The sequence below is a fragment of the Geotrypetes seraphini genome, chromosome 9 (assembly GCF_902459505.1).
Source record: "Geotrypetes seraphini chromosome 9, aGeoSer1.1, whole genome shotgun sequence".
Taxonomy (NCBI): Eukaryota; Metazoa; Chordata; class Amphibia; order Gymnophiona; family Dermophiidae; genus Geotrypetes; species Geotrypetes seraphini.
Window position 1 is genome coordinate 161,816,693 of NC_047092.1, and position 17,416 is coordinate 161,834,108.

The 17,416-nt window shown below is 47.6% G+C and overlaps 1 protein-coding gene across 1 annotated transcript in view; it reads right to left on the minus strand.

The window, feature by feature from the left end:
* Positions 1 to 3,757: 3,757 nt before the first annotated feature.
* The window catches only part of CCNL1 (cyclin L1), a 75,188-nt gene continuing 61,529 nt past the window's right edge, over positions 3,758 to 17,416 (minus strand). The window contains exon 11 of the mRNA XM_033957639.1: positions 3,758 to 4,533. Within this exon, the coding sequence (XP_033813530.1) occupies positions 4,188 to 4,533 (346 nt within the window). The 3' untranslated portion in view covers positions 3,758 to 4,187. The remainder of the gene's footprint in view (positions 4,534 to 17,416) is intronic.

Sequence of the window (17,416 nt, forward strand, 5' to 3'; positions counted from 1 at the left end):
GGAAGTGACGGCAGAAAAAGTACAGATGCCGACGCGGGCAGCAACCTCTCGCTTGGGAAGTTAAAAAAGTACGGGGGAAGGCAAGGGGCACGCACATGCGGCAAGGATAGGAGTGAGGGGGAAGAGGAGGGGTGCTGTGCCCTTAGGAAGACCACACCCTAGGCGGACCACCCCAACCCCCCTTACTACGCCACTGATTTCACCTCCCTGCCTCCGTCATCATGATCTGCATTAACCCTCAACACCTTTGAATACAAATGTAGTCACTTTCCGGTCAATTTATTTGAATAAAGAGAGCCTGCAAAACCATCTACTAGCAGTATTTCTGTTATGCCTTTCTTCCTTCAATTCCATGAGAAAGACGTGGGAGGTGCTGTTCCAGTTCCAAGACAGTTTATACTAACTAGTGTCCAGTTAAATATTGTCTTTTCACAGACAATATTTACCGTATTTTCACATAGATAACGCGCACCCGTGTAAAACGCGCACACGGGTATAGCGCGCAAAAAACACACATTTATGTACAGAAATTTTTATATACCGCGCACACCCGTATACCGCGCATGCTGCCCGACTCTCCCGTCGCCGCCTGACTCTCCTTTCGCCCGCCCCGACTCTCCTCTGGCCACCCCGACTCTCCTTTCGCCCGCCCGACTCTCCTCTCCCCCTTCACCCCCCCAGGACCGCTCGCACCCCCACCCCGAAGGACCGCTCGCACGCACTCCCACCCGCACCCCCACCCTGAAGGACCGCTCGCACCCCCACAGCCTCCTGACCCCCCCATCATGTAGAAGTCCTGCTGCTTCCTCTTAGCGGTCCCGACTCCCCGACACGATCGGGGCAAGAGGGAGCTCAAGCCCTCTTGCCCCAGCCAACCGCGGCACCCCTGACACAATCGGGGCAAGAGGGAGCTCAAGCCCTCTTGCCCCAGCCAACCGCGGCACCCCCCACACGATCGGGGCAAGAGGGAGCTCAAGCCCTCTTGCCCCAGCCAACCGCGGCACCCCCGACACGATCGGGGCAAGAGGGAGCTCAAGCCCTCTTGCCCCCCCGACTCCCCAACTCCCCGACAATATCGGGCCAGGAGGGAGCCCAAGTCCTCCTGGCTCTTGCGAACCCCCCCCCCCCCCGCTAGTTGTTCGGGCCAGAAAGGAGCCCAAACCCTCCTGGCCACGGCGACCCCCTAACCCCACCCGGCACTACATTACGGGCAGGAGGGATCCCAGGCCCTCCTGCCCTCGACGCAACCCCCCTCCCTCCCTCCAACGACCGCCCCCCCCAAGAACCTCCGACCGCCCCACCAGCCGACCCGCGACCCCCCTGGCCGACCCCCACGACACCCCCACCCCCCTTCCCCGTACCTTTGCTAGTTGGCCGGACAGACGGGAGCCAAACCCGCCTGTCCGGCAGGCAGCCAACGACGGAATGAGGCCGGATTGGCCCATCCGTCCCAAAGCTCCGCCTACTGGTGGGGCCTAAGGCGCGTGGGCCAATCAGAATAGGCCCTGGAGCCTTAGGTCCCACCTGGGGGCGTGGCCTGAGGCACATGGGCCCAACCCGACCATGTGCCTCAGGCCGCGCCCCCAGGTGGGACCTAAGGCTCCAGGGCCTATTCTGATTGGCCCACGCGCCTTAGGCCCCACCAGTAGGCGGAGCTTTGGGACGGATGGGCCAATCCGGCCTCATTCCGTCGTTGGCTGCCTGCCGGACAGGCGGGTTTGGCTCCCGTCTGTCCGGCCAACTAGCAAAGGTACGGGGAAGGGGGGTGGGGGTGTCGTGGGGGTCGGCCAGGGGGGTCGCGGGTCGGCTGGTGGGGCGGTCGGAGGTTCTTGGGGGGGGCGGTCGTTGGAGGGAGGGAGGGGGGTTTGCGTCGAGGGCAGGAGGGCCTGGGATCCCTCCTGCCCGTAATGTAGTGCCGGGTGGGGTTAGGGGGTCGCCGTGGCCAGGAGGGTTTGGGCTCCCTCCTGGCCCGATATTGTCGGGGAGTCGGCCGGGCAAGAGGGCTTGGGCTCCCTCTTGCTCCGATCGCGGGTGCGGGTGGGAGCGCGTGCGAGCGGTCGTTCGGGGTGGGGGTGCGAGCGGTCCTGCTGGGGGGGGGTGAATCGGGCGTCGGGCGGGGGGGGGGTAGGGGGTCGCCGTGGCCAGGAGGGTTTGGGCTCCCTTCTGGCCCGATATTGTCGGGAAGTCGGCGGTCCTTCGGGGTGGGGGTGCGAGTGGTCCTGCCGGGGGGGGGGATGTATCGGACGTCGGGGAGTCGGCCGGGCAAGAGGGCTTGGGCTCCCTCTTGCTCCGATCATGGATGCGGGTGCGGGTGGGAGCGCGTGCGAGCGGTCGTTCGGGGTGGGGGTGCGAGCGGTCCTGCTGGGGGGGTGAATCGGGCGTCGGGCGGGGTGGGAACTATGTTTAAAAACTTTTGTATACCGCGCTCACGCATATAACGCGCGAGGGGTATGCGCGGTAGGTAAAAACGCGTATAACGCGCGCGTTATATGCGTGAAAATACGGTACATCTCTATAATCTGCTGATCTTCTGCCTGTAATCTCCCATCGCCACACTTAAAGAGGACAGATAGTTTCCACTCATGCTTGCCCTGGTTACAGCTGTTTCATTGTTTTTAACATGTGCACAAACGTACTAAGGAGACTGATTCATAGTGTTTGTGTGGCCAAATATGAACCAGACTTCTTGCTGATATTAGACATGGTCAATTCCACCAATCTGTTCAGCTGATTCAGTCATTCCCAGCAGATAATGTAGAGATACACAACCACACAAATCAGCCTTTTAAAGTAATACCATATTGTTGCTAAGATTAGGCCATTAACACATATTTGAAGCTACTCAGTAAAATCTTCAGTGATTCAACATTTGAATTTCCATGCCTTTGTTTCCTGGTTTCACAAACTTGACTCATTCTTATGTTTTCCAACTGAAGGGTTTTTTTTTTTACACCATGTGTCAGTGGTGTACCCGAGGGGGGGGGGAGGTTTCTAACTCGGGTGCAGACTATAAAGGGGTGATCCTGGGGTCTGGGATAGGGTAGCCATATTTTCCTTTTGGAAAATTTGGACCCCCTAGCCCTAACTAGTTCCACCCATCCTCACCCTAAGCCCGCCCCTAAGCCCACCCAGGTCCCATCCCCGCTGCCTGCTCGTCAGGCAGGAAATACGTCCGCGCATGACATCATCGTGTGGCCGTGCATGCGCGGACATCCTCCCTACCCGACATAGCTTTTCAAAACCTGGACAAAGGAATTAGGGAATAACTAAAATGTAAATAATGAATAAATCAAAAATAAAATGAGGAAGAAATCAAACAGGAAGGCCTTTCACACTAGTAAAATAAGCTGAGGCAGGAAAACATAGAAATTTCTATCAACATTGTGCTACCAAGTGTCCACACCAGGCTCCTCTGCTCCACAGAATAATACAAACTAGGGGACCTCTGCTCATGTGAGGTAGGAAAGAATCTGCATATGCCTGGTGTCACCCAATTTTTACATCAACTGTATTAACGTGAATACTTGGATAAGCATACATTAGCATCTGAAGTAATACGTTTCATTTGCATCCCATCAGGTGCTAATAAATACCATTGTTTATACACATCTCTTAGCAGCAGATATTAATGTATTACAGTACATCAACCCCACACTGAATCCTGTATTTATTCTATTGTAAATATAGAGAAACATGGCCTATTCTCTCTGACCCAGAATATTTCTGAATACATCCAAGAAACTAACAAACTTTAAACTATTTCAAAATAAAAACACATTTGTATTTTATTTTCTTGTAAAAATCAGTTTGTACACATGCAGACTAAAACCAGTGTAAGAAAATTATCCACATTGTTTAAACAAATAACTATACTTAAATAACAATGTCTGCCATTTGTTTGTATAAAAATAAGTAGTTTTATGCCCCTTCCCCCAAAACTATTCTCCAGCTTCTTTCCATAAACAATCACAACTTTAATACATACAAATTAACCTGACCACAGATTATTTTGATACTGCTAAGGTATTTTTAATGTGCAAAAAAGTATAGCTTCTTCAAAAGAAAAATATCTGAGATCAGGTCTTGTAAATCAAAGTGTAATCATGGTTTTATTTTGTCAAATCTTAAGTCCATATAGCCTATTTTAAGATTAACAACTAAACTATATAAATAAAAGTAAACTCTGTTCAGTGCCTGTGTCTGCTGTGTCCAGAATGACTGCTGCTGTGGTGCTTGCTTTTATGAGGTCTGTCAAATGATCGTGATCTTTCATGTCTGTCCCTATGATGACCCCGATCATGTCTGTGTTTCTTGGCATCAGAGTGATCTCTGGATTTGCTATGAGAGCGAGATCGAGATTTTTTCCTTTTGTGGCTATGTCTGTTGGAGCTCTTCAGTTCATCAATACGGTGCTTGATTTTAAGTTGTGGAGAACCATGGTTGTGATGTCTGTGAGGACTTTCACTGTGACTGCGTGACCGACTTCGTGATCTTGAGCTGTATGTGCCGGATCTACTCCTCCTATTATTATAACTTAATGAAAAGCAAATAATTAATATCTTTTTATTTAAATGAGTTTCCAAGATTTTTTCAGTTTACAGAAAATTAATCAGATGCTGGAAAAGGAAATCATCCAAACTCAAGTTTAATATTGCGCACTTCCCAAAAAGAAATAGACAGCTACCTCAGAATATGGACATCCAAGTCAGAATGTCACATATGAATGTCTCACATGATATATAGCCTGTTTTAAAATATATGCAAGATGGATGTCCATGTACTAGAAATGTCTAACAAACATCCATTTTGCAGAAATTAATGGGAAAACAAGAAACACAAAAGTCTGTGTGGCAGCACAGGAAGATCCATCTTATAAAACGGCCACTTAGACATTCATGCAGAGGGGTAATTTAATGGTAGGCTAATGGGCTGAGAATCAGGGGACCCGGATTCAAATCCCACTTTAGCGATTTATTTTTTTAAATGGTAAGCACTTTAAGAACAGAAAAATACCAAATGTACCTGAATGTAGCACTTTGGCCTTCAGGCTCATGGGTGTCATTCAGGTACAGCAAGTACTTTTTATATTCCTGAAGAGATTAATTTAAAAAATAGCTAAACTTGGATTTGAACTTGGGTCCCTGTTCTCAGTCCACTGTACAAATCATTAAGCTACTCCGCAGATATACACATTAAGAATGTACATAATACCTAAAGCTGACTTATAGTCTGGTATCCTTTGCTGGTTTCACTTTCAGGGAATGGGAGTGGGCCAGCAACCACTGGGGTTTTTTCATGCCTTAATCCCTCCAGCGGACCTGGACAAGATAAATACCAGGACTAAATATGAATATCCATCTTTTTAGACTTGGATGACCCTACTCCTTCTGTGGTTAGAGCTGGATGTCTACTGTATATACTCAAATATAAACCCATTCAAATATAAAGCAAGGTAACCTCCATCTCCCACCCCCCCAAAAGGGGAGAAGATGGTTGACTTAATGTAAACCGAACTCATGTCAGTCTTGTGAGGTTATTGTGGGAGTGAATGGCCTAGTGGTCTACAGCTGATACTTCAGCACCCTGGGGTTAAGAACTCAATCCCTTATTACTCCTTGCGACTCTGGGCAAGTAACTTAATAACCTCCATTGTCTCAGGTGCCAGTTACCATTGTGAGCCTGCAGGACAAATAAGGAAAATAGAGTACCTGATTACTATTAAATGTATTGTAACCAAATTGAATGCATCTCTTCATGAAAAGGCAATAAATAAACATAGCAACCATTGTGGGAACACAGCCTTACTTGAATATGCAGACTGCACTGGGCAGGTGCTCTTGCCCTGGCTCACCACTGGACCAGTAGTGCTTTGATAGGCCCGGGGAGAATGAGTGTGTGTCTGTGTCAAATATAAACCTGAGACCCCCATTTCTGGGCCATTTTTAGATCCAAAAATCTAGGTTTATATTCCGGTATATTTTGGACTCTCCCTAGTTCTGCCCAAAACATGCCCAGACCACTCATCCCTGCAATATGGATGTACTTCAGTGTTTAACCCTTTCAGGACCATAAGGATCGTAGGCCAATTTTTGTGGTTTTGACGACATTTTTATGGTAAAAAGGGCTTGCAGATGCCAAAAAATTGATTTTTTTTGTGAAATATCATTATTTTTATTTAAAAAAATCACACTTCTGGCTTATGGACAGTGTGGCAAGTGAATCTTCTCGTCAATCTAGCAACGACGCTAATGAATGAATGTCGGAACCAGTTTGTTTACATAAAGGCAGTATCATATGGAATCCGTACATATCAAATTTAGAACTGTAGACTATCCCAATCAAAATTTATAGGATTTTAAAGTTATGGGACAAATATGTCCCTTGGTCCTGAAAGGGTTAAAGACTTCTATATCCTGCCTTTATGATGTTGGAATTTAAATGTCTGTGCAATATATTCATTTAAATGTCAGTTTCCAGACATCTAAAAGAGACTAGCGTTTTTAAAATAACCACTTTAAATGTACAAAAGTCAAATGATCTTTAAATTGTGCCGTAACTAAGCCTGTTCAATCTTTTCTCTAAAAGGGGTGGCAATTCAGCACATTACGGCTAATTGGAAAAATTATACAAATCTTAATTATTCTTTTTGGTGGAATTCACTTTGTCACATTTTTAAAATGGAAAGAGCAATTGCTGTACAGAAAGGTTATTATAACAATTTTATAAAGATCTGGGGGCTTTTAGAGAATTATTGTAATAAATGAACATCTTTTTCCTTTCTGATGGATACATGTATTTTATTGGGGGGAGGGGGGAAATTGGATGATTAATATTTTAATTAAAATGATTGGATTTCTGTTGTATTATGAAAATTTCATTGAAGAATTGTTGGGTGGGGGGAAAGGGTTATAATTTCAACTTTAATGGATTATATGTATAAGAATGTCAAGTGCTGTATATTTTATTAGTAATGTAATGTTTTAATATTAATCACTTGTTTGTCAGTTCTAAAATGAATAAAGAATTAAAAAAAAAAAAACAATCTAAATTTTGATGGAACCTAGAGGGAAAGATTAGGTTCCTACCTTGTTAATCTTCTTTCTAGTAGACACACATTCTATTCCTAAACTAGTGGGACATTATCAGAACAGTCCCCTGAGTTTAAGAGTGGGACAGATGAGCCTGCCGCCAGAATTGAAAATCCAAATGTGGGGGGTCCTGTTTGGCCACCACATCTATTCTGTAAAACGTCATGAATGTATGCAGAGACCACCAAGTAGCGGCTCTACAGATTTCTTCTAGGGAACAGCCAAGGATTCTGCCACGAGGAAGCAATGCTTCTTGTGGAATGTGCCTTTATAGATATAGACGGACACTTCTCACTTCCGATATAGGCAGAAGAAATGGCCATACAAATCTCACTTTAAAATAGTTGCTTTCAATGCTGGGTGACATTTACGAGCTGATCCAGCCAACATAAATGATCTGGCTATCGAAATTCATTTGAAACTTCCAGATACCACAGCAAGAGTGCGCGTTGAGCAGTAGTGGCTCGTGGCCAGTAGGGTGTGATGTCTATGGGACGGTAATGGAATGGACGTCAGGACACGATAGTACAGTATTTTATGAAATTTTTCTATAAAAGAGCCTGTTTTTAGTATGATTCTGGGTAACTCTAGTTAGATACAAGCATATGTGTTAGTTAAGGCCATGCCCAATAGAAGCGTACGAAAAATTGGTGAATAGAAATCTGAATATGGATGTAGCCAAGGGCAGAAAAACTCACTACAGATTAATATTAAGGAAAAGCATAATAATATTCTTTTTATGTACTTTGTATTAGGCTAGATCATAAAGGAAATGGACTCCATTTTGTTCTCTGTCTTTCTATATTTTCTGCCTCATTGTACTCCATTTTGTGTTCAGCCTGTGTCCTTTTGTTTAGTTTTCCCGCTTCTAGCATCGCAGTTCTAATTGATACCAGATGTGCCTTAGGCTGGGTAGGAAGAGCATATTAGATTACGTATCCCAAACTGAGATATAACAGGTATTAAATATGAATGAAATAAACAGAATGAATGAAAATACATGGTCTGAATGGATGTGGGGCAGCAAGCAAGTGCGGAATGGATGGATGAAAGAATCTATATTTAAAATGAAATGGTTTATAAAAAGAACACTAAGAAAAAATCCTGAACACAACATCTGGAAATTGTTAAATTAGAATCAGAGACCTATAGCAGTCTCTAGCATAGAAAGGGGGAAAACAACCCCTCCTTTTCCTCCAAGGCTGACCATGAAACTGTTAATTGTTCAAAGCAGGCTGAGAATATCTCAGCACCCTTTTTAACAAATGCAGATTCTCTTAATATACCTTTGTGAAAAGGATAAAAGGAATATTGGATATGTTATAAAATGTTAATGTACATTCCAGATCCTCCTGCAATTTTAGTGTGTACAATTGACATGATTCGAGCTATAGGTGAACATGGGGGACACGTCATTGCAAGGGAGGACAAGTCAATTGATTTATTTTATGTTCTGTTTTTACTACAGGGCAGAGGCACTGAAACAGATTCTCAGTGCAATAGTAGTGGCAGGACTCTCTTCTGTCTTCATGGTGTTTCGCAGTACTAAGGCTTATATGGATGCTGCGGGGACGGTGACAGGGCGGTGAAGGGAACGGCGGTGACGGGGCGGTGCAGAGGATAGTGGGACGGTGCAGTGAAGGAGACAGATTTTTTCCCCGTGTCATTCTCTAATTCAAATAAAGCGGGAAGATTACTGGCTAATTATCTTAAAGTAAAAAAAAAGAAGGACAAAAATAAGTGCAATTAAATATGACAAAGGAGATACTCATTCTCAAATTCTTCTGAGTCTTATTTAGATAAAGAAAAGGATGGTATAGAGTTTTTAAATTTTATTAAAGGACCGAATATTCCGGATCATATAAAAGGAGAAATTAGGTTCTTACCTGCTAATTTACTTTCTTTTAGCTTCTCCAGACCAGTAGAGGTTAACTTTACGATTGGGTATATATCTAATCATGACCAGCAGGTGGAGACTGAAAACAAAACTTTGGGACAGTATATCCTAGCCCCTCCTCTCTATTTCCCTCAGTCTGCCGAATAGCCAAGCAGAACCAAGAACTGGAAACAACAGAGAGAAAAAACAATACTCCGAAAGGAGTAACCAATAACATACCCAAAAAATGCTGTTGGAAAATGCAGAGGAGAAATTCCCGAAGGAAGAAGGTCCCCACAGCTCGCCAGCTAAGCCAGCCGAGCCACAGCCGCTGTTCTTCAATTCTCCCCGGCCCTAGAAAAATACTAGAACCCGCAGCAAAAACCAAAAACTGCCCGCGCAACAGCCCCAACAACAACAACAACAGACAGGGTGGGGACCTCTACTGGTCTGGAGAAGCTAAAAGAAAGTAAATTAGCAGGTAAGAACCTAATTTCTCCTTCTTTAGCACTCTCCAGACCAGTAGAGGTTAACTTTACGATTGGGACGTACCAAAGCAGTCCCTCTCACGGGCGGGACCCCCGAAGGGCCGATACCAGAACACGCTCACCGAACACCGCGTCCCGACGCGCCTGAACATCTACCCGATAATGCCGAACAAATGAATGCAAGGAGGACCAAACCGCAGCCTTACAAATATCCACCGGAGGCACGAGCGACGACTCAGCCCAAGAAGCCGCCTGACCCCTAGTGGAATGAGCCTTGAGAAACTCCGGAACCGGCTTCTGACTCAGAAGATAAGCGGAAGCGATCGTCTCCTTGATCCAGCGCGCAATAGTAGCCTTAGAAGCGCCAGCCCCCCGACGAGGACCCGCCAGAAGCACAAAGAGATGATCGGAGCTCCGAAAATCCCGGGTCCGCTGCACATAAGCATGGAGGACCCGACCGACATCCAACTTGCGCAGCTGTCGTTGCTCAGAAGAACCCTCCCGACTACCCAAGACCGGGAGGACCACCGATTGATTGACATGAAAAGGAGAAACTACCTTCGGCAGAAAGGAAGGAACAGGCCGCAAAACAACCCGCTCCTTTGAAAACTCCAGGAAGGGAGCCCTACAAGAGAAAGCCTGTAGCTCCGACACCCGTCTAGCGGAAGTAATGGCCACCAAAAAGACCGACTTCAGCGTAAGGTCCTTCAACGAACAGCCATCCAACGGCTCGAAAGGAGGGCGCACTAGAACAGAGAGAACCAGATTGAGATCCCAAGAGGGAATCGAGGGCCTTATGGGAGGCCTGAGCAACTTGGCCGCCCTAAGAAAGCGAATCACATCAGGAATGGCTGACAAACGCTGACCTGTCACCAGCCCCCGAAAAGCCGACAGGGCCGCCAGATGAACCCGAAGAGAAGACCAGGCCAGGCCCCTATCCAGGCCATCCTGCAAAAACTCCAGAATGTTAGGCAGAGAAGCGCGAAAGGAGACCACTCCCCGCGCTCGGCACCATTCCTCAAACAGACGCCAAACCCGTACATAAGCCCGAGAGGTAGAAAGCCTCCGGGACCCCAAAAGTGTAGAGATCACCTTGTCGGAATATCCCTTCTTACTCAGGCGGCCCCTTTCAAGAGCCAAGCCGTAAGACAAAAGGGAGACGGGTCGAACATGGGAATGGGACCCTGCGTCAGAAGATCGCACTCGAGAGGCAGAGGAAGAGGATCCGCCACCAGATGCCTCACCAGATCCGCATACCACGGACGACGAGGCCAATCCGGAGCCACCAAGACCACCAGCCCCGGATGGCGAACAATGCGAAGCAGTACTCTGCCTACTAATGGCCAAGGAGGGAACACATACAACAGCCCCTCCGTTGGCCACGGTTGGACCAGAGCATCCAGACCCTCGGCCAGACCGTCCCTGCGACGACTGAAGAAGCGGGGTACTTTGGCGTTGCCACTTGTAGCCATCAGATCCATCAGGGGCTGCCCCCAAGCACGCACTAGCAACTGAAACGCCTCGGCGCCGAGACACCACTCTCCCGGATCCAAGAAGTGACGACTGAGGAAGTCCGCCTGAACGTTTTCTACCCCGGCAATGTGAGAGGCCGAGAGGTCCAGAAGATGCGACTCCGCCCAAACCATGAGCCGAGCCGCCTCCTGCGCCACCAGAGTGCTCTTGGTGCCCCCCTGACGATTGACATAAGCCACTGCCGTGGCATTGTCCGACAGGACTCTGACCGACTTGCCCAACAAAAGGGAGTGGAAAGCCAACAGCGCCAGCCGGACCGCCCTGGTCTCCAACACGTTGATCGACCAGGAGGCCTCCTCCGTGGACCAGGTTCCCTGAGCAGAGTGACCCAGACACTGGGCCCCCCAACCCAGGAGACTCGCATCCGTAAGGAGCACCGTCCACTGCGGAAGATCCAGACCCACCCCCTGAACTAGGTGAGGGGTCCGGAGCCACCAACGCAGACTGCAGCGCGCCAAGCCTCGCAGGGGAACCGGAACATCCATCCCGTGCCTCTGGGGAGACCACCTCCGGAGCAGAGCATACTGAAGAGGACGCATGTGGGCCCGCGCCCACCTCACCACGTCCAGGGACGCCGCCATCGACCCCAGGACCTGGAGGAAATCTCGCGCCCGAGGACACCGGGACGCCAAAAGCAGGCGAATCTGAGACTGCAATTTGCTCACCCGGGCCTCTGGGAGGAAGACCTGCCCCAAGGAGGTGTCGAACAGCACCCCGAGGTACTCCAGACGCTGAGCCGGAACCAACCGACTCTTGGAAAGGTTGACCACCCAGCCCAGCGACCGGAGAAACTCCACCACCCGAGCCGTAACCCGGTAGCTTTCCTGCAACGACTTGGCCCGAATTAACCAGTCGTCCAGGTAGGGGTGTACCAGAATGCCCTCCGACCGCAAGGCTGCCGCGACGACCACCATCACCTTGGTGAACGTCCGGGGAGCCGTGGCCAGCCCAAAGGGAAGCGCACAGAACTGATAGTGCCGACCCAAGATCGCAAAGCGCAGGAAACGCTGATGAGAGGTCCGAATAGGAACATGCAAGTAGGCCTCCGTCAGATCGAGAGAAGTGAGAAACTCCCCCGGCTGAACCGCCAGAATGACCGACCGCAGCGTTTCCATACGGAAAGAGGGAACCTTGAGAGCCCTGTTGACCCCTTTCAAATCGAGGATGGGCCGAAAAGTCCCCTCCTTCTTGGGCACCACAAAGTAAATGGAGTACCTGCCCGTGCCCCACTCCGGGGGGGGCACCGGAACTACTGCCCTGAGATCTAGCAAGCGCTGAAGGGTCTGGCGAAAAGCCTGCTTCTTCCCCGGAGTCTGACACGGAGAAGCGAGGAAAAAATCCGGCAGAGAGCGGGCGAACTCCAGGGCATAACCGTCCCGCACCACCTCCAGGACCCACTGATCGGACGTGATCTCGGCCCATTTGGGAAAAAAGTCGCGCAGCCGGGCCCCCACCGGAACCAAGGGGGGCGCCGGCAAGGCGTCATTGTGCAGGACGGGAAGCGGGGGAACCGGCGGAGGGGTTCCCTGCCCCCCGACGGGCCCCCCGAAAGGGCTGCATGCGCTGGAAGAACCGACCCCGGGAAAACCCCGGAGACTGGAAAGAAGCAGCCCCACGCCCAGGGCGATACTTGCGAAATTCCCGCAAACGCCCCCGGGCCGCACCCCCCCGAGACGCCGGGCGGGCACGGTCCTCCGGCAAACGGGGAACTTTCGAGTCCGACAGAGTCTGAATTAACTTATCCAAGTCCTCTCCAAATAAAAACGACCCCCGAAAGGGAAATTTAGTAAGCTTAGCTTTGGACGCAGCATCCGCCGCCCAAGCGCGCAGCCACAACACACGCCTTGCGGCCACGCCAAAAGCCATGGACTTAGCCGAGATCCGCACCAAGTCATACAGAGCATCCGAGAGGAATGAGGCAGCCATCTCAATCTTTGCTACCTCCTGATCCACCAGAGACCAGTCGTCAGACTCTCGATCCAAGACCCGCTCCGCCCACCGAAACACGGCGCGAGCGACCAGTCCCCCACAAATAGCCGCCTGGACCCCAAAAGCAGAGACTTGAAAATTTTGCTTAAGGATGTTCTCCAATTTGCGCTCCTCAGAGTCCCGCAAGGCAGAACCGCCCTCAACAGGCACGGTATGCCGCTTGGAAATAGCCGAGACCACCGCATCCACGACTGGCGAAGCTAACGTAGCCCGATCCCCTTCAGGAATGGGATACAGGCGAGCCATGCTGCGCGCCAGCCGAAACGGCGTCTCCGGCGTTTTCCACTGCTCAAGAATAATATCCCGAATATCCTGATGCATAGGAAAAGAGCGGGAAACGGAACGGATCCCTCGTAACAGAGGGTCCCCCACACGCGGAGTCTCCGGCGGCGCGTCCTCAAAACGCAAAGCCGAAGAAACCTGTTGAATAAGGTCAGGCAGCTCATCTCTCTGAAAAAGGCGCACCACGGACGCCTCGTCACTGGAGAACGGGAAACCCGACAACCCGCCGCCAGCTTCCGTCCCCTCCAGAGGGTCCTGGAATTCCTCAGAAGGGTCCAGGTCCTCCTCCATACCGACACGTTCCTCCGACCACAAATCCTCGTCCCACGACACCCGCGGACGCTTGGACAAGAGAGGCGGCGGAGGGGACGTCACGTCAGACGAGAGAGGCAAAGCCGCAGGGAGCGCGGAGGAAACCCCACCCCCCGAGACCCCCTGGGCGCAACCGGGACCCCCAGCCGCCTGAAAATAGGCTTTGCATAATGAAAAGAAAAAATCAGGGGAAAAACCCCCCGAGGGTCCCAAGGGACTCCCTGCCACAGCAGGGGACCCAGCAGAAACCTGCCCCTGCTTAGACAAAACAGGGGGAAGGTCACCTGAGGTGGAAGACAAAATGGAGGGGCCAGACAGAGAAGATGGCGTCTTTCCCGCCAAAACAGCTCCCTCCACAGCCTGAAGCGGCTGAGAGACCTGAATAGTCTCAGCCGCTAAAACAGGCAAGCCGGCATCAGCTGTCAAAATATCAGCTGAGAGGGAATCCTCTAAAACCCGACCGTCGGCGGCTCGGGGAATCCCTCCGTGGGCGGACGGAGAAGACCGGGCTTCTCCACCGTTCCCTGCCGACTCGCGAGGCACCATCGGCGGGGAGCTCTGGGCGCCTGCAGCCGCTGCCGACGGAGCTCCTCCACCGCACCGGCCTGAACACCGCTTGCACAGGCCGGCCGCGAGTGCCTCGCGTCTGGAGCACAATGAGCACTTTTTCCCTTTAGAAGTGCTCATTGCTCCATACGCGACCTAGCTGTAAAAAAGTGCCGGTTAGTTGAAAAAATACAGTAAAATACAGTTTTCTTAAAGGGATACAACCCTCCAGACCAGCACTACCTCAGGATTTTTTTTTTTTTTTTTTTTTTTTTTTTTACAGAACAGACTCCACAGGCTCTCGAAGCAATATGCCTTGCTTGATTTAGGGGGCAAGGCTTACTGCTGAGGCTCCTCTAAAAAAATATGGGGAGGTGGAGGAAGTGGGGGGAGGGACCCCGCTCGTGACCCGCCGGGTTTGACACCCCCGAGGTCGGACGAACCCCCAAACAGAGTCCGTCCAAGCTCCGTCCGGCTAAAAACAGGGACAATAAACCTCTAAACAAATTCCAACAGCCCTACCAAGGGAGATGGGTACAGATCACTCAACACCTGCTGGAGACTGAAAGAAGACTGAGGGAAATAGAGAGGAGGGGCTAGGATATACTGTCCCAAAGTTTTGTTTTCAGTCTCCACCTGCTGGTCATGATTAGATATATACCCAATCGTAAAGTTAACCTCTACTGGTCTGGAGAGTGCTAAAGAAAGGAGTTTGGAAGAACCGATATCATTAAAAGAATTGCAAACAGCATTGAAGTCTCTTAGAGTAGGGACCGCTCAGGTGGTGATGGTTTTACGGTAGAGTTTTATAAAGCATTTCAAATTACCCTATTACCTTATTTATTAAATTTGTATCAGAATCAGCTAAATAAAGGTTGTATTTCAGGCACTATGGCAGAGTCGTTGACCATTGTTTTGCCAAAGCCAAATAAAGATCCCATGCTGGTTTCAAATTACAGGCCTATTTCTTTGATTAATGTTGATGATAAGTTATTAGCCAAACTCTTGGCCATGCGTTTGGCAAAGGCTTTTCCTTATATAGTTGATATGCACCAGACAGGGTTTGTTGCTCAGAGACACTCTTCTAATAATACTAGATTGGCTTTCCAGATGTTATACCTAACAAAAGAAATAGGAGATCCAGCTTTCCCTGTATCTTTAGATGCAGAGAAGGCTTTTGATCGGGTGGAATGGACATTTATTTATCAGGCCATGGAATGGTTTGGCACTGGTTCGGGATTTATACAAATGATTAAAACCTTGTATAGCTCTCCTGTTGCTAGATTATATATTAATAATAATTTCTCTAATTGTTTTAAATTGCAAAGGGGGGTTAGGCAAAGTTGTCCTCTATCTCCTTTGCTTTTTGATATAGTGCTTGAACCCTTATTATTAGCTATTCAACAAGTGAAGGAGATACAGGGTATTCCATGTTCTGGAAAGGAGTATAAAGTATCTGCTTATGCGGATGATATACTGCTTCATTTGAGAAATCCTGAAACAACCATTCCATGTTTACTTGAATTGATTGAGAAATTTGGAAAATTCTCAGGGTATAAAATAAATTGGTCCCAATCAGAAGTTCTTCCTCTAAATGTGCATTGCACAAAAGGACTATTTGATGCATTCCCTTTTATATGGAAAGAAGAAGGAATAAAATATTTAGGTATATGGTTAAAAAATACACTTGACGAAACAGTAAAAGTGAATGAAAAATTTTTATTGCAAAAAGTAACAGAGTTATGTGAGCAATGGAATCCTTTACATTTGTCGTGGTGGGGAAGAGTCCAAACTGTCAAAATGATGATTTTGCCTGTTTGTTACCAAATGGGAATGATTCCAGTTTTTTTCCAGGGGTCTTTTTATAAAAAGTTGAATAGTATTATTACTAAATCTATTTGGCTGGGTAAAATTGCAAGAATTGCCTTAGTGACTTTACAAAAACCAATTGAGGAGGGAGGGGTAAATTTTCCAAACTTCTATAGGTACCATCAATCCTATATCTTGCGCCAAGGTATGTATTGGGTCCTCTCAGAACTCATGGAGAAGCTTCCGGACTGGTTATGGTTGGAATGGCAGCTCATGTTTCCTATAAGGCTTCGTCATTTACTCAGTATTAAAATGCCTAGGATACGGAAAAGTAATAGGATAATAATGGACACATGGAAAACTTTAAAATATATAATTTAACTCCTCTTCCAATTCAAAAATCGACTTATCAGAATATATGGCTAAACTCCAAGATCCAAATAGGTGGTTTTAAGATTGTCTGGAAGGATTGGATTGAAGCAGGAATACGTACTTTAAATGATGTTATAGAGAATGGTAAACTGCTGAAGTTTTCACAATTGCAACATAAATTTGGTCTTGATAAAAAACAAAGTTATAAATGGTTGCAATTGAAGCAGGCTATTCAGGCAGGGTTCCCTGAATGGAAATTGCTTAATAATCAATTTAGCTTAGAATTCTTATGCTTTCAGGCAGACTTTCTGGGTCATCAGGCCGCGCAGTGGTATAAATTATTATCTGGCTATTTGAATAAGAAACCAAAAACTGGACTTAGAGATATTTGGAGCATTGAGATTAAGCATCAAATTAATGCATCTCAATGGCCACGCATTTGGTCTTGGAGAATGAGATGTACAATGTCTGCGTCTATGAGGCAAACATGGTTTTTCCTGTTGCATAGAGCACTCTGGACCCTTGTTCGTTTACAAAAATTGGATTGCTCTAGGTCTAATAGATGTTGGCATTGTCATCTTGAGGCTGGAACTTTAGATCATTTATTATTTTATTGTCCTTTTATTAATGCTTTTTGGAAATTGATTTGGGATCAAATAAATTGTATGCTTGAAAATCCTGTAGCCTTGTCATATGATACCATCTTATTTGGCATGTCTATGAGGGCTAAATCTCAAATATCCTCTAATAATAATAAGCTTTAATGATTTTAACAGGAGTTGCCATTCAACAGATAACTTATAACTGGAAAGATTGTACAAGATTAAATTACTGCTTTTGGTGGAATTCGGTGTGTCATGTGTATAAAATAGAAAGAATATTAGCTGTTAAAAAAGGATTTTTAATAAATTTGAGGATGTATGGGGCCATTAATAAAATATTATGACTAATCAGTATTTTTCCCCTATTAATATATGATATAGGGAGGGAGAGTGGATTTTAGTTTTTCTTATTGTCAAATGGAAAATGATATAGGTATTATATTATGGGATATTTATTATAAAGTATGTTTTATATGGGGTGGGAAGGGATTAAACTCTTTTGTGTGAGAATTGTAGAAT